The sequence below is a fragment of the Filicampus tigris genome, chromosome 11 (assembly GCF_054856515.1).
Source record: "Filicampus tigris isolate MCC_2025a chromosome 11, RoL_Ftig_1.0, whole genome shotgun sequence".
NCBI classification, from domain to species: Eukaryota; Metazoa; Chordata; class Actinopteri; order Syngnathiformes; family Syngnathidae; genus Filicampus; species Filicampus tigris.
In genome coordinates, this window is record NC_141227.1 from 22,345,957 (window position 1) to 22,358,997 (window position 13,041).

General features: G+C 44.7%; 1 protein-coding gene across 6 annotated transcripts in view; it reads right to left on the reverse strand.

The window, feature by feature from the left end:
- The window catches only part of ccdc88ab (coiled-coil and HOOK domain protein 88ab), a 60,229-nt gene that overhangs the window by 21,996 nt on the left and 25,192 nt on the right, over positions 1-13,041 (reverse strand). For all 6 annotated transcript variants that reach the window (XM_086044775.1, XM_086044774.1, XM_086044773.1 and 3 more), the window contains exons 5-18: positions 9,885-9,943; positions 9,128-9,211; positions 8,914-9,054; positions 8,010-8,182; positions 5,714-5,795; positions 4,642-4,800; positions 4,368-4,514; positions 4,150-4,294; positions 3,649-3,827; positions 2,902-3,039; positions 1,397-1,580; positions 1,180-1,310; positions 299-592; positions 23-205 (exon numbers count right to left, since the gene is read on the reverse strand). In XM_086044775.1, coding sequence (XP_085900901.1) covers positions 23-205; positions 299-592; positions 1,180-1,310; positions 1,397-1,580; positions 2,902-3,039; positions 3,649-3,827; positions 4,150-4,294; positions 4,368-4,514; positions 4,642-4,800; positions 5,714-5,795; positions 8,010-8,182; positions 8,914-9,054; positions 9,128-9,211; positions 9,885-9,943 — 2,099 coding nt within the window. The remainder of the gene's footprint in view (positions 1-22; positions 206-298; positions 593-1,179; positions 1,311-1,396; positions 1,581-2,901; positions 3,040-3,648; positions 3,828-4,149; positions 4,295-4,367; positions 4,515-4,641; positions 4,801-5,713; positions 5,796-8,009; positions 8,183-8,913; positions 9,055-9,127; positions 9,212-9,884; positions 9,944-13,041) is intronic.

Below are 13,041 nucleotides of genomic sequence, written 5' to 3' on the forward strand. Positions count from 1 at the left end.
GGAGCATTTCTCCGGCAAGCACCTCCTGCTCCAGCTGCTCCAGGCGCTTGCTGGAGATCTTGAGCTCCTCCAGGTTGCGTTGGAGGGTCTGGTTCTCGGACTCCACCTCCTGAAGCTCGGCCTCCAGCTGCTGGATCTTCTTGTTGCTGTTCTCCAGCGCCTTCTGCAAGCGCTGGTTTTCTGTGTCTAGGCCCTGGTAGCTCACCTAAGGGCGATGGGAGCGGTCAGAGTAGGACATAGAAGAGTCAGCGACGCGCCTAAAAAAAAACAAAAAAAAAAAAAAAAAAATGGAGATCACCTCTAATCTTTCTGTCTTCTTGGAGGTGGCCTTGAGGAGCTCCAGGCTACGCTTAAGTTGGCTCCTCTCGCTCTCCAGCTCCCTGTTCTCGGCCTCCAGCTGCGCCGCTTTGGCCCCGGCCGAGCGGAAGCTCTCGGCCGAGCGCCGCACCTCAAGGTTCTCCCGCTCCAGCTGCGAGTTTTCTTTCTCCAGCGCCTCCAGCTGGAAGGCCATGTTCGTCAGAGCGTCCAGCTTCTTTTTGAGGCGCCGGCTCTCCGCCTCCAGGTCGGTGTTCTCCTTCTCCAACGCTGACACCTGCAGGTGAATAAAACACGGAAGAGCGTCAGCTCACTCGCACATTGGCAGGATTGACGAAAGTGCTGAAATCTTTTTGGTTACTACGACGCCGGGATGCCTCAGATGTTGACTACGGATGGCCGAGTCTTGAATTCCGATGGATAACACGGATAATAAAGTGATATACATTTGAAAGTGTGCAGCGGATAGAGTGGGCGAAGGATGACCAGGTGTCGCCGTTCTTTAAACCGGACCAGAGAAATACATTTTGCGGCCTTTCTTCCGAAAAAGGTGTTAGCTACAATGCGTGGATTATGGTTTTTTTTTTTTTTTTTTACAATTTACATTATCAAGTAATATTATAGCTTTGATTGAACTTTTTCTTCTTCCTAAAATTGGTTGATTAAAAAAATTGTTTTATTTTATAATGACTATCACATTTGAATATTTGGATTAAATAGTTAATTAGCTATGATTACAGTAATTAAAAATCAATTAAAAATGTTAATTTATTTAAGAAAAAATAAATACAAATGTAATCACATCTGCCAGTTTATCCAATTAAAAAAAATTGCCCGCCCTTGGTAGAACGCACAAGAACCGACCTTCTCGCAGGTGATTCCCAAACTGGCCACTTTCTTTTGCAGACTTTCGTTGTCCCGCTGCAGCTTCTGCATCAGAATCTCCAACTCCTCCGCTCTCTCGCCTTTCTCCTTCAGGGCCTCCAGCTCTCTTCCTGCAGGCAAACAGCCGCCGTGGTGATCCGACGGAGGAAAAGAAAACGGCCACGGCGGGAAAGTGCTGGTGGAGACGTTGGCTCACTCAGCTGTTTCCGCTCAAACTCCAACTTGTTGAGCTTGCCCGTGGTCTCGCAGATGGACTCGTGGAGGATTCGGTTCTCCTTCTCCACGTCCTTGACGCGAGCCTCGGCGCCGACCTGGCTGCGCTGGCGCAGGGACGACACCGTCTGGCTTAGGTGCTTGTTCTCCTGCTCCAGACCCTTCAGCTGCGGAGACAACAAGGGGCAGGAAGAGTAACTACCATTGTCAGTGTTTTCATAAAATAATTCGCACTGTTTAAATTGTTACTATGAAACTGCATCCTCCATTACATAAAATGAAGACAAACTATTACAATTGCTCTTTCCTAAAAAAATGTTTTTTTTTAAATTTCATTTCATATTCCAACGTATGAGACAAACAATTGATGACACACTCTCCAAAAAGAACTATGGCTGTCCTAGTTTCCTAAGTTTCCTAAAAAGAAGACAAACTATCGATACTGTACTTTCCCGAAGAGAAGACAATACATGTGTACTTTCTTAAAAAGAAGAGAAGTTTGAGGTTTCACTACTACAGAAAAGACGACGAAAAAAATTGTGACACTTTCCTAAAAAGACGGAAACATGATGTCGCACTTTCCTAAAAAGAAGACAAATTATTGATGCTGTATTTACCCAAAACAAAAACTATTTATGTTGTACTTTCCTAAAAAGAAGACCGACTGATGGGGCACTTTGCTAAAAATAACATACTAATGATGTACTTTCTTAGGGAGAAGACAACCTAGTGATGTAGTACTTCACTAAATAGAAAGAAAGCAAACCGGTGAGGTAATGTGGTAGCTGGGAGGTCAAAAATATCCCACTTGGAGTGCACAACAAGGACTGACCTCAAAGAGCCACGTCAATAAAAAACAAACAAACACTTGACCAGATAAATGTAGCTTATGTACGTAGTCTTTTAAAAGTGTCTGTGTGACTTTAAAATTAATGTGCACTTCTCAAAAGGTTATCCTGTAACGCAGCATTACTTGCACCAGAATGGACTCTAGCAACCATTAGCATTAGCACCAAGCTCATTTTGGTTGAAAAGTGTCATCATTTGTTTGATTCACTTTCAGATATTAGTCACGACACTTCCAGGAAGGAGTAACACAAAAGCAACACTATTTTCCCTGGTGTCACTCTTTACAAAGTGCCAGTGAGATATAACCACAGCCATCTTGGAACGTAGCATGTGGCGTCGTCTGCACCGTGTTCCATCAATCAAACACGCGAACTAATCGAAGGTGTCACATTTGGGTCGAACTGCTACAGAGTCCCCGTGGACCCCTGACGGTGAATCAGAGCGTCTGCATCTAGGCCACGCAGTCATAAAAACAGCTCCTCTTACAAAATGCACTGTCATTGTTAGCTCTTGGTAAATGCCAAATCACACGTTATTTTTCCAAAGTGGCTTCTTAGGGAAAAAGGATCAATGAGCGTTTTGCAGTTAGACTTCGGTCATGTTTAAAGCGTCATGCTGATGACGATTGTGATTTGGTACCTGTCTCTCCGAGTTTTCCCGCAGCGTTTCCAGCGTCTTCTCCAATAAGGCTTTCTCCTTCATCAGGTCTGTGCTCAGAGATTCGGCGCTGCGGAGCGACTCTTTCTCGGTCGCTAGTTCACTTTCCAGATGCTCCATCTGCGCACAAATCAGTCACATCCACATTTAGGATGATAATCAATGGATTCATATTGTGTACATCTGATGGAATGTTTATAAGTGTTATCTCGTGTCAACCAGGAGACGGGCTGTTGGTTCAGTAAACACTAGTTTGTTGTCTGCAGAAGTCAACACAATGTCAGCAAAGCTGTTTGTTTAGTATTATGTTAATTGTAAAAAAAAAAAAAAACCCGGCTTTTGTGTGGGAAGAACAACAGAATTGTAAAAGGTGCCGCGGAGCAGGCCCACAGGAGGCGTACGTCCCTGCAAAGTGGCTCTTCTCGGCGAGGGGCGTTTAGGGTGTCACTGAGTGGAAAAGAAAAGGCAAAGGCAAAGCTGGTGGGATTTACAGCTTTGCTTGCATGCTCCTTTTCTTCCCCTCTCCAAATACTTTCTGCTCTTTTCTCTCTCTGGTACGTGCGTTGGTGTGGGAAAAGGTCAGAGACAAGCCATTGGGTGGATGTATTTGCATCAGGATGAGATGAGCAATTTCTATTAATCAACTTGAGAATGAATAAAATGTAAAAAAATATATATATATTTTTTTTAATTAAAAATATGGGACCAAGGAATAATAACATTGCTCACTTTCTGTTTCAGTCTTTGGTTCTCCTGGCCGACTTTGGCCAGTTTGGCCACCGATTCCGAACCGGTGCCTCCCTGGAGCTCCTCCACCGTCTTCAGTAGCGTCTGGTTGTCCTTCTCCAACTTTAGCAGACGACTGGATGTCAGCTCGTTCACCTCTTCGCCGAGAGACTTCTGAGGGGCTGAGGCGGCATTGAGCTGATTATTAAATGCAGCTTTGTCAACAAAAGGTTAATGAAAGGGGACAGAAGACTATATCAATTGCCATAATAGGCCCCTACGGGTTAAGGTTCCAGGAGAAAAAGCTGTTGAAATGCTATTTCAACAAACAACAAGTCATTATCCAGATCCCTGGCTAGCTAAACCTCTTAGCAGCTTTAATAACTCAAAAGAACAGATTATCTTCCAGGAGCCGCTGAATATTAATTACAAGACTTCAGCCAAGAGTTGAGGCGCAGCCAATGGAAGGACGCCAGGATGCTTGCGGCGTCTGGTTCTTCTTACCCTCAGTCAGCTCTGGTGTTTTGGACAGTTGTTCCAGCTCCCAGCCCAGGTGTAAGGACTCATCCATGCTCTGTTTCTGGGCCATTTCCAGCACCAGGTTTTCCTCCAACAGCTCCTCCATTCGCTTGCGATCCAAATCCCGCTCCTGATGGAAACGGCTTGATTTCACAAGCGCCAAAACGGCAACGGCCACCAATTTCCAAATGCGTTTCTCTCACCATCTCCAGATCGTGCATTTTGGATTTCAGCTGCAGATTCTCCTTCTCCAGGAGGTGCAGTTTGTCAGATCGGCTCCTGCTGGCGTCCAGCTGCTCCTCCAGCATGGTTTTGGTCTCCAGCAGGACCTGATTGTCCTCCTTCAACTCCTACGCAATTCATCACGCGGCAAAAAGCGTATGCTGCTTTTAACGGCTGAATTTGAAGCCGGCTTCATTTGCGATGAGCATTATGCTCTCTGCATTTTGCTTTTAGCGTTGATTCCAACTACCGTACCTCCACTCTGGCCTTGTAGAACTCAATGTCGTGGAGTCTCTCCTTGTAGCGGCACAGCTCGCTCTCCAGCTTGTCCACGCGTATGGCTTTCTCCCGGAGGGCGTCCAGCTCGTCGCGGTACGCCCGGGCTGAGCGAGCGTCTGACAGAAGCTGGTAGCTCTTAATGAGTTCAATGACAAAGAAGAAACTTTAGTGTAAACGCTCCACATTTGAATAAATCAGAGAGGCCGTTTACGTGCCTCTCCATATGGTGCCGTTTTGGTCAAGAACAGAGCTCCAACGGACTATTAGTGGGAGCCGCCTGTTTTGTTTTTTTTTTTTTATTAGGCGCATACCTCACATCTTGGGCTCAGCTGTTTGACTCTGTCGGTTTATGATCAATCGATTCAACAAACTGAGGTAATTACTGCGTGTTTTTATTTCTGAGGGCAAAAAGGAGGAACCTATTGGAGGGAGGTATTTCTTTTTATTTAGTGGATGACATCATGGTCTTATTTTATAACTCCTTAATATCTGTGCTGATGTAATCACAGGTTGCTAGACATCTTTTCTCCCCAGGGGGTAAAAAAAAAAAAAAAAAGGCTTCTATTTGATTTTTTTTTTCTTTAAGTGGATGACAGCCTGCATAATGGGATCAAATGTTAACTCTTTCATGTCCGCATATGCACAATAGCGTCACGGAAGTTTTTTTCTTCTTTTGAGAATGGAAAAAAAAGAGGCATCTATTTGAGGGAGGCATTCAGTTGTCTTCGTGAGCCGTTGCCGTTGACTCTATCCATGTGTGAACAGAAGCTGAGTTAATGCACTTTATTTTTGTTTGTTTGAGGGAGTCATTTATTTTCAAAAGTGGCCAACAGTGTCCTCCTTTGCCTTGACCTCATCCACCTCAGTTAGCTGTCTACCAAAACGCAGCGTGAGGCTGCCGCTCCCAGCTAAAGACAGCGCCAATAATAGCCACTGCTAACGAGCTAGAGCCAATTAAGAGCCACAGAGATAATACACACACACGCACACACACACACACACACACACGAGTAGTAGGAGGTGTACTACCACGTTGTGTTCTACTCACCTCCTGCTGAATCCTCTTGAGCTCCACTTCCATGTTCTCCAGCTCCTGCCGCGTGTCCAGGAGCTGCTCGCTCTTCTCTTCCCTGGAAGAGTAGCAAAGATGTTTTTAACTACTACCACTCGACATGTTGAACTAATTGAATTGAAAGGTTTGGAACATTAAAGGAAAAAATAAAGCCCTTTCACTTTCAGAGGCAGCACTTCATATTCTTCTCAATCAACGGCTCAGACTTCACCTAGCAATGCCTCACTTACAGTATCTGAAGCTAACGCTAACCTGCTCATCCAACAAAGCGTAGAAACTTGGTGCGGGGACAGTATTATGACCATTAGCTGAATTGTGACATTACAATTTAGAAGGGCTCGCTTATAGACACATTTTCAGAAAAAAAGCTGCTCACAAAAGTTTTACTTGCTTGTTACTTTCAAACTTGATGGGTGGGCAGGGCACCTAAGCCCACATGCCCTAAAAACCTGACTTGAGTGGACCATTATTTGTGAGAAAAGCAGTGTGGGCAGTAGAATAGGACCATATGTATTTTATTAATCCATTGTTTTTTCCTGAATATTTGTTATGGAGGATTTTAGAGCCCTTTGAACTTTCCATTCATGTTTTTCAGAAAATTCCACTGAGCTGGCGGCAACGTTGCTAACAAAAGCGTACTAGAAAAAGTTGTACCCGATGGCACACATTACAGCATACCTAATGTTTCCCGGGAAATACACAGGAGCTCACGTGTATATTTCCCAGTCGTCGTGACCTGAATTTGAATCCTGCTACTTCCAACGGGCGCCGTCTGCCGAACGTCACACTCGACACAAAACGACGGTTACAACTCCGAGGTAAACAGCAACCGACATGCAAATGCGTCTGCAGCTTCACGACACATCTCAATAAGGCAATGGCATCCCTTCATGCAGTTCTGTTTTCATTTAAGCAGTTATCCCCTCCTCCAGCTCTTCCCCCCGCCCCAAATCACAAACACCTGTCAGATCCTGCCTTGCTGATTAGCTGCAGGCTCATGTTTTGCATGCAGCTGGCTGGGCTGCTAACAGTTTAACGCGCCTTGCATCTGAGCAAACACTTGTGTGCGCTGCTATAATTAAAAACTCCCCATTGATATGCTTTATTGCTTTGTTATAAATATGATACGCTCACCATTTATCACCTAGCAACTACATGCTACAGTTGCTAACAGTGTCTGTTGCCAGCTAAATACGATGCTTTTTTTTTGCTCATCCTCTAGTCAGAAACGTACTCAATTAGCTGCCGAATGCTATACTTCGTTCACCATTTAGCTTGTCCGTTTGCAGCTAAATGCTACACTGCCTAAACCTTCCAGTCGCTAGTTACACCTATTAGTGCTAAATCCAAACTTAACTTCTTCATCTGGTCAGTAACCATCTCATTTAGCTGCCAGATGCTACGCTATGTCCACTTATTAGGACCTAATGGTGTCTTTTAGCCGCTAAATCATACTCTACTCTAAGCCCATCTTCAAGTCACTACCCAACCCTTTGTCCTACAATTTGTGACAACACCATAGTAACCTCCAAACAACAACAACAAGTGAGCTTGGCTTCTATTCCCAGCTCCACTTCCAAGGAAAGAGTGGCGCCGGCAGTGATGGAGCGCCACAACAAACGAGTCCAAGTTCCCTGAAGGAGACTTGTTGTCATCCAGTTTAGCATTTAACGCTTCATCTTTGCAAGTGGAGCAAAACAATCCCATTAAAACTACCACAGACTGTTGTGCAGGTCTCATGACGCCAGGCCCTCTGTTTAGTAAAAAAAACCTAATGCACTGTATGTGCAACACTGAAATGCTTCCCCCACTGAAATAAAAGCGAACGGAAGCTCTATAATTCAGTGAAAGAACATATATACTGTATACTTTATGAGAGTGGCTTCATTTATTTGGACGTGCGGGTATACAGAGGTGGTCCCCACTGAGCTCTGTGCTATATATGAGCACGGTATCCTTGCATTATTAATGCTCATGTACGCCTATTCTGCGTGAATCGGGAAGTAGTTCAATCTTCGCTAGCTTGCTGGCTGAGTGTTTGTTTGTTTGGCCATTTCAGTCACCATCGTATGAATGGTATAGCCAGACACAAAATCAAAACGCCATCATCTAGTCTGCATGAACTAGGATGTAGCAAAATCAATCGGGTAGTCACGTAGTTGTTTATTTGTGTCACTAGGGCAGGGATGGTTCAGTCCAGCTAGCTACCTAGCTTGTTATATTATTGTACATATTAATATTAGCTAGAAACAGAAACAAAATGGTGACTCACAATTCCTGCCGCAGACGTCTAATCTTGGCCTTGGCATCGGCCAACTCCACCGAGAGGTGCTGCCGGCTCTCTGTTCTCCTCATGCTGGGGGAGCCGTTGGGTGACTGGGCCGGACCGGCACCCAGCGGGGACAGCTGAATACAGTCCCTCTCTTGGGTCAGCTCCACGATGGTCTGGACCAAAGTAGAGATGAGCTCGAATTGGCACAAATGAATCTAAACAAGCCTTGGTTATCTGTTCTACATTGATATGACAATTTAGTATGGTAACTAGAAAAAAAAGGGCATTACTACAGCAAAACGGTGCCCCCCCCCCAGCCCCCCCGACACACACAAACAATCCATTTTGATCCGCGGGCTGTGACAGGAAATGGACTTTTAATTGAGAACGTCTGGATAGCACACTGGGTATCTGGAGGCGATTACACACAGACACACAGCTTTTGTATCAGTCGTAGGCATCTGCCCCCCTGTGGCTGGAAACACAACTGATGCATGAACGCTAAGAAAAGCACGCACGCAGACACTCTAATCGTTCATCCACGAGACAGTTAACAGTTTGCGGCCTTTTCCTTCCTGAGGCCACACGCTTGTGGTAAACTTTCCACATAACTCAACCTGGTGCCATCCATTCCGCCTGAACCAAGGATTAACAAAATCTTCTCTCATCTCTTAGTTGCGTCTCTTAGCAGCTAAATGCTAGCCTATGTCCACCTTCGAGTCAATAGTTGTGTACGTTAGCAGCTAACTCGCTCATTTTGTCTGTAAACAGCGAAATGCTAAGTTAGTGACACATTTGAGTAACTACTCCAGTAATGGTTCAGTTCGAGAGAAAAATCAACACACCAGCCCATTTTGCGCTAAGAAGGAAGCAAAAAAAAAACAAACATAGAATCTCTCCTTACCTCCAGCTGCGTGTCCCTGTCGTCCACCAGGTGTTTGAGATGAAAGGCCAGGTTCCTGGACAGGCTTGCCAGGTCCTCGGCGGGCAGCTCGCCACTCTCCAGCCACTGCAGGTCCACCACATTCTCCTGGTTGTGTGTCACCTTCAAATCACGCCAATGTCAGTGAGAAGATGGCGGGAAAGACCGTGCGGGACTGAGTGTGAGGGACGCTCACCTCTTGGATGTGCGACGCGATGGCAGCTTTGGTGTCGAAATCCAGAGTCTGGATGCGTTCGATGTAATCTTCCTTTTTCTCACACTGGAGACGGAAGAAATTGTTTGATTTATGATACGTCTTGCTTACGTCATATGAATTATGAAATTGTTTTTTTGAATACCGCTAATAATAATAAAAAAAAATTTTTTAAAAATCTATTAAAATAAAATCGAACAGGGACCACTTGTGGAATTAAATTGGTGACTGTAGAACAGAGTATGACCATGACTATGATCATGACTCATGATGAATTCATGTGAGAAAAGACAATCGGCATCCTTATCCTTTTCATTAATAAAATAAGTCTCTTTATGTGAAGTGGACAGGGACTGGGTGTTTAGTTGATGCCCATCGAAATTCGAAGGTGAACTGCAGTCGACTGTACACAAAAGGCAAAGCTTTTCCATGAGCTTTTTTGGGGTTTTTACACTATGCCTTAATCAAAGTTAAGACTGGGAGCTTTATCGTTTTAGTGGTTAATTTTCTTTTATACTTTGTTAGCTTCGTAGCATGACTGCCTAAGTCATTTTAAAATTGCTGTTACCAAATCAAAAAAAATATCAATGTGCTTGATAAAAATTTGATTTTTTTTTGTGTGCGTTTCACAAAAACGTTTAAAAATATGGCTTAGGCAATTATGCTTTTAAGCTAATGACTTGTAGGACTTTCTTTTTTTTTTTTTTTTTTTTTTTTAATTTCAAGAGGCGGGTCATACCTGAACAGCACAGCCCAGAAGCAGCAGCAGTAGTTTCTTCATCTCCTCCAGACCTCGCTCTAAAGAACAGAAACCGGGAAATGTTCTGTAAGAATGAAGCGCGCAATCTTCATGTGTCACACATTTCTATTAACCCTCCCGTTATTTTTCAGAAACAGACATAATGTCCCTGGGTTGATTTGACCCAGGGTGCAACTGCTGAAAAGTGTCAGGAGAAAAGCAAAAAAGAAAAAAATTCCCCAAACATTGTTTCTATTTGATTGTAAAAGTAGAAGATCATACTGAAAAACTACTTTGGAATTAAGTATTTTTAAATCCTTAGTTTTAAATTTGATTGAACATATTTGTCCTTTCACAGTCCAGCCATTCAATCCTAGGAACTTATTCATATTTTGTTTCTATTCTATTTCATTTTATTTTTCAAACATTAGGGTAAGAGAAGGTTTACAAATGTCTGGCAGTGAATCAGTTAATTAGTTGTGTAAGAACGGCTCCCTCTGGAGTGCCGGTCCAGCCATCCAAAATGAAATTAAACACCGCAGAGGTTACTACTACTTCCTTGTTGACAACGTTTTCCACAAGGAAAAGACAAACTGACCTCCCAAACTCTGTCAGCGAGCTGTACAGGGCCCAACGCATCCGCCGGCTTTCAACCAGGTGTTGCGAGTCTGTGTACGCGTGCGTCACAGTGAGTAAGCGCAAGATATCCTGTCGACACCGCTGTTGCGGTGTACGTGCACGTGCAACATACACAAGCAGACGAAAAAGAAGGTAATTAACCTCTGGCTTTACGCTCGGTCCAGGGTGGACCTCCACCAATGGCATTAGGTTGTGCAAGTGTACCTAATTTAATGTCCCCCGTGAGTGTTAAGTGGAAAATGGAGGCGCAGGGGGGAATTTTGGAGGAACCAGATGAGTTGAGGGCTGACAAAAGTCAATTCTCGCCGCTGCGGAGCTTAGCGGGAAGTTCTATTAGCGCTGTCGCTTCGAGACGGGGGGGGGGGGTTGAGCTCGGCAACAAGGTAGGCGAAGATAAGCAGCCTGCTAGGACAAATAATGGATAGAGAGAGACGGAGGAGAGCAAGGAGACACTGCAGGAGGGAGAGATGAAAGGCAGCGGGACAAAGCAAGCGACCAACTGGGAGGCGGGGATGGACGGAAGGTTGCAAATAAGACTAGAAGCGCCGCATTCTCCATTTATCCGTCATCCCTCCTTCCTTACGTCCGATGAATCATCTCTGGCTTCTTTCTGCCGCTTCCTCTCCTCTCTCCCTGCTCCATCTTCAAGGACACTGACTCAGCCCGTCTTTTCAAAGCGTAGCGATTATGACAACTCGTGAGCTGTCGCTATAAACGCCTCGTCTGCCGGGAGGAATATAGTCACTCAGGGCTGCATGACTTGCACGTTTGGGGTATAACACACACACACACACACACACACACACATTTGCAGTCAGATGTTGCTTTGCCGGGAAGCATCGAAGGAGCCTCAGATACTGTACATGGGTTAGGAGCGATTCAGCATCTAGTAAAACTATTAACTTTGGATTTTTTTTTTTTCATTGTTGTCGTTTATTGGTTTAGCTGTTTCCCACAAAGAGACATTGATGTTTTTTTTTTCACTACTAAAACAGTCCCCGGGCATGTTAATAATATATCCGGGACATGCTGATGATCAAGAATTCGAGCGCAATGTACACTTTGTAACTCAAGCCTCTGAAAATGTAGCCTGATTTGAGGGGGCGGTCCTGACCCAACGATGAGGGGGCGGAGCTAAGAGGTTGAATGGGGCGTGTGTGTATGTGTGTGTGTGTGTGTTGGGAGCACAAAGATGATAAAACCATTTCAAGTCATGGACGGTGAAAATTGTGATGACAATCCAGCAAAATTAAAAAAAAAACTCACATTAACTCACAGAAGTGATAAAATGCGGGTGCATTTTGCTGCTTAACTCATATTCCACAAACGCAATATTAATCAGATTGCCTTCTTTCAACTAGTGGGCCTGCATAAAACATATTTGGGAAAAAACATGCTTGGGTTGACTTCCACTTTATGTATTCAACTGCACGTACGAGGCTTTGGTTCAGTCTATTGTCAGCTGTCAGTGATCAACAGTTGTCTTGGCACAGGTGCATTTGTCATTCACAATGTCCTTTTTTATAGTTAACGATAATTGCATTTGAATACAAACATCACAGCGTTTCACAACTCCACAGTGGTCACTTCATAACAGGGATCATTTTGGGGGTCCGCACGACACAAAAACAACATTGACCGTCAGCAAAAACATGAGGCGGATGATTTTGTACGCGCACACAAAAGGAGGCACTGTGCAAGCCCGTTGACATTTGCATGCCAGCGCGCCCGTCAAAAACGACACACACGAGCTAAGCGCCGGCTCCGTCGGTTCCCACTGTCGGGGCGGTGTGCACGCCTCCCCCCCTTAAGTCGCATCGGGGCCCCCCCCCCCTCCATCACCGACGAGAGCATAATAAAAGCCACATGTTCAATGACTTTCGGTCGGAGGCCGCCGGGCCGGACTGCGTGCGCTCACAGAGGCTTTGTTGACTTGATGAAGAAGAAAACATTTTTTTTTTTAAATGCAGAATTTGGCCTAAATTTTTCTCTCTGCTTTGGTCCGCCTGCTCCGAGCAACCCCCCCGCTAACTGTCTGTTATTTTGAAGCAAAACATTTCAAGAAAGAAATGAACTTAGGACTATAACAGTGGCTAGAAAATCATCGCCAAACGTAGCAGTCATGTACCGCCGTAAATGTGGAACGACTACTACAGCAATTATTCGCCGATTTTCGCTATTCAGGCAGGGCTCATTCCCTATCCTCTGTGAATATTGGAGCTATTACAGTATTACAAAAGCAAATTAATAAAAAAAAAAAAAAAAAAAAAGTAGATATATGAGCAAAGTCCACCACTGCTACTCATCATCATCCCTCCTCAAGGTCACAGCCCAATATCAAGTAGCAGATTTGGGCCGCCGCCGCCGAGGCCAAACCGATCACTATCGAGTCAGCGTGAAATTTAAACACTTTAAGGCCGCAGAGCTTTGAGACGTATCCAATGTCGCCTCCGGGGTCAGTGGGTCAAAGCTACAAAAATGTTTTATTTTCCAGAGAGCAGCTTCCTTTGTCATCATA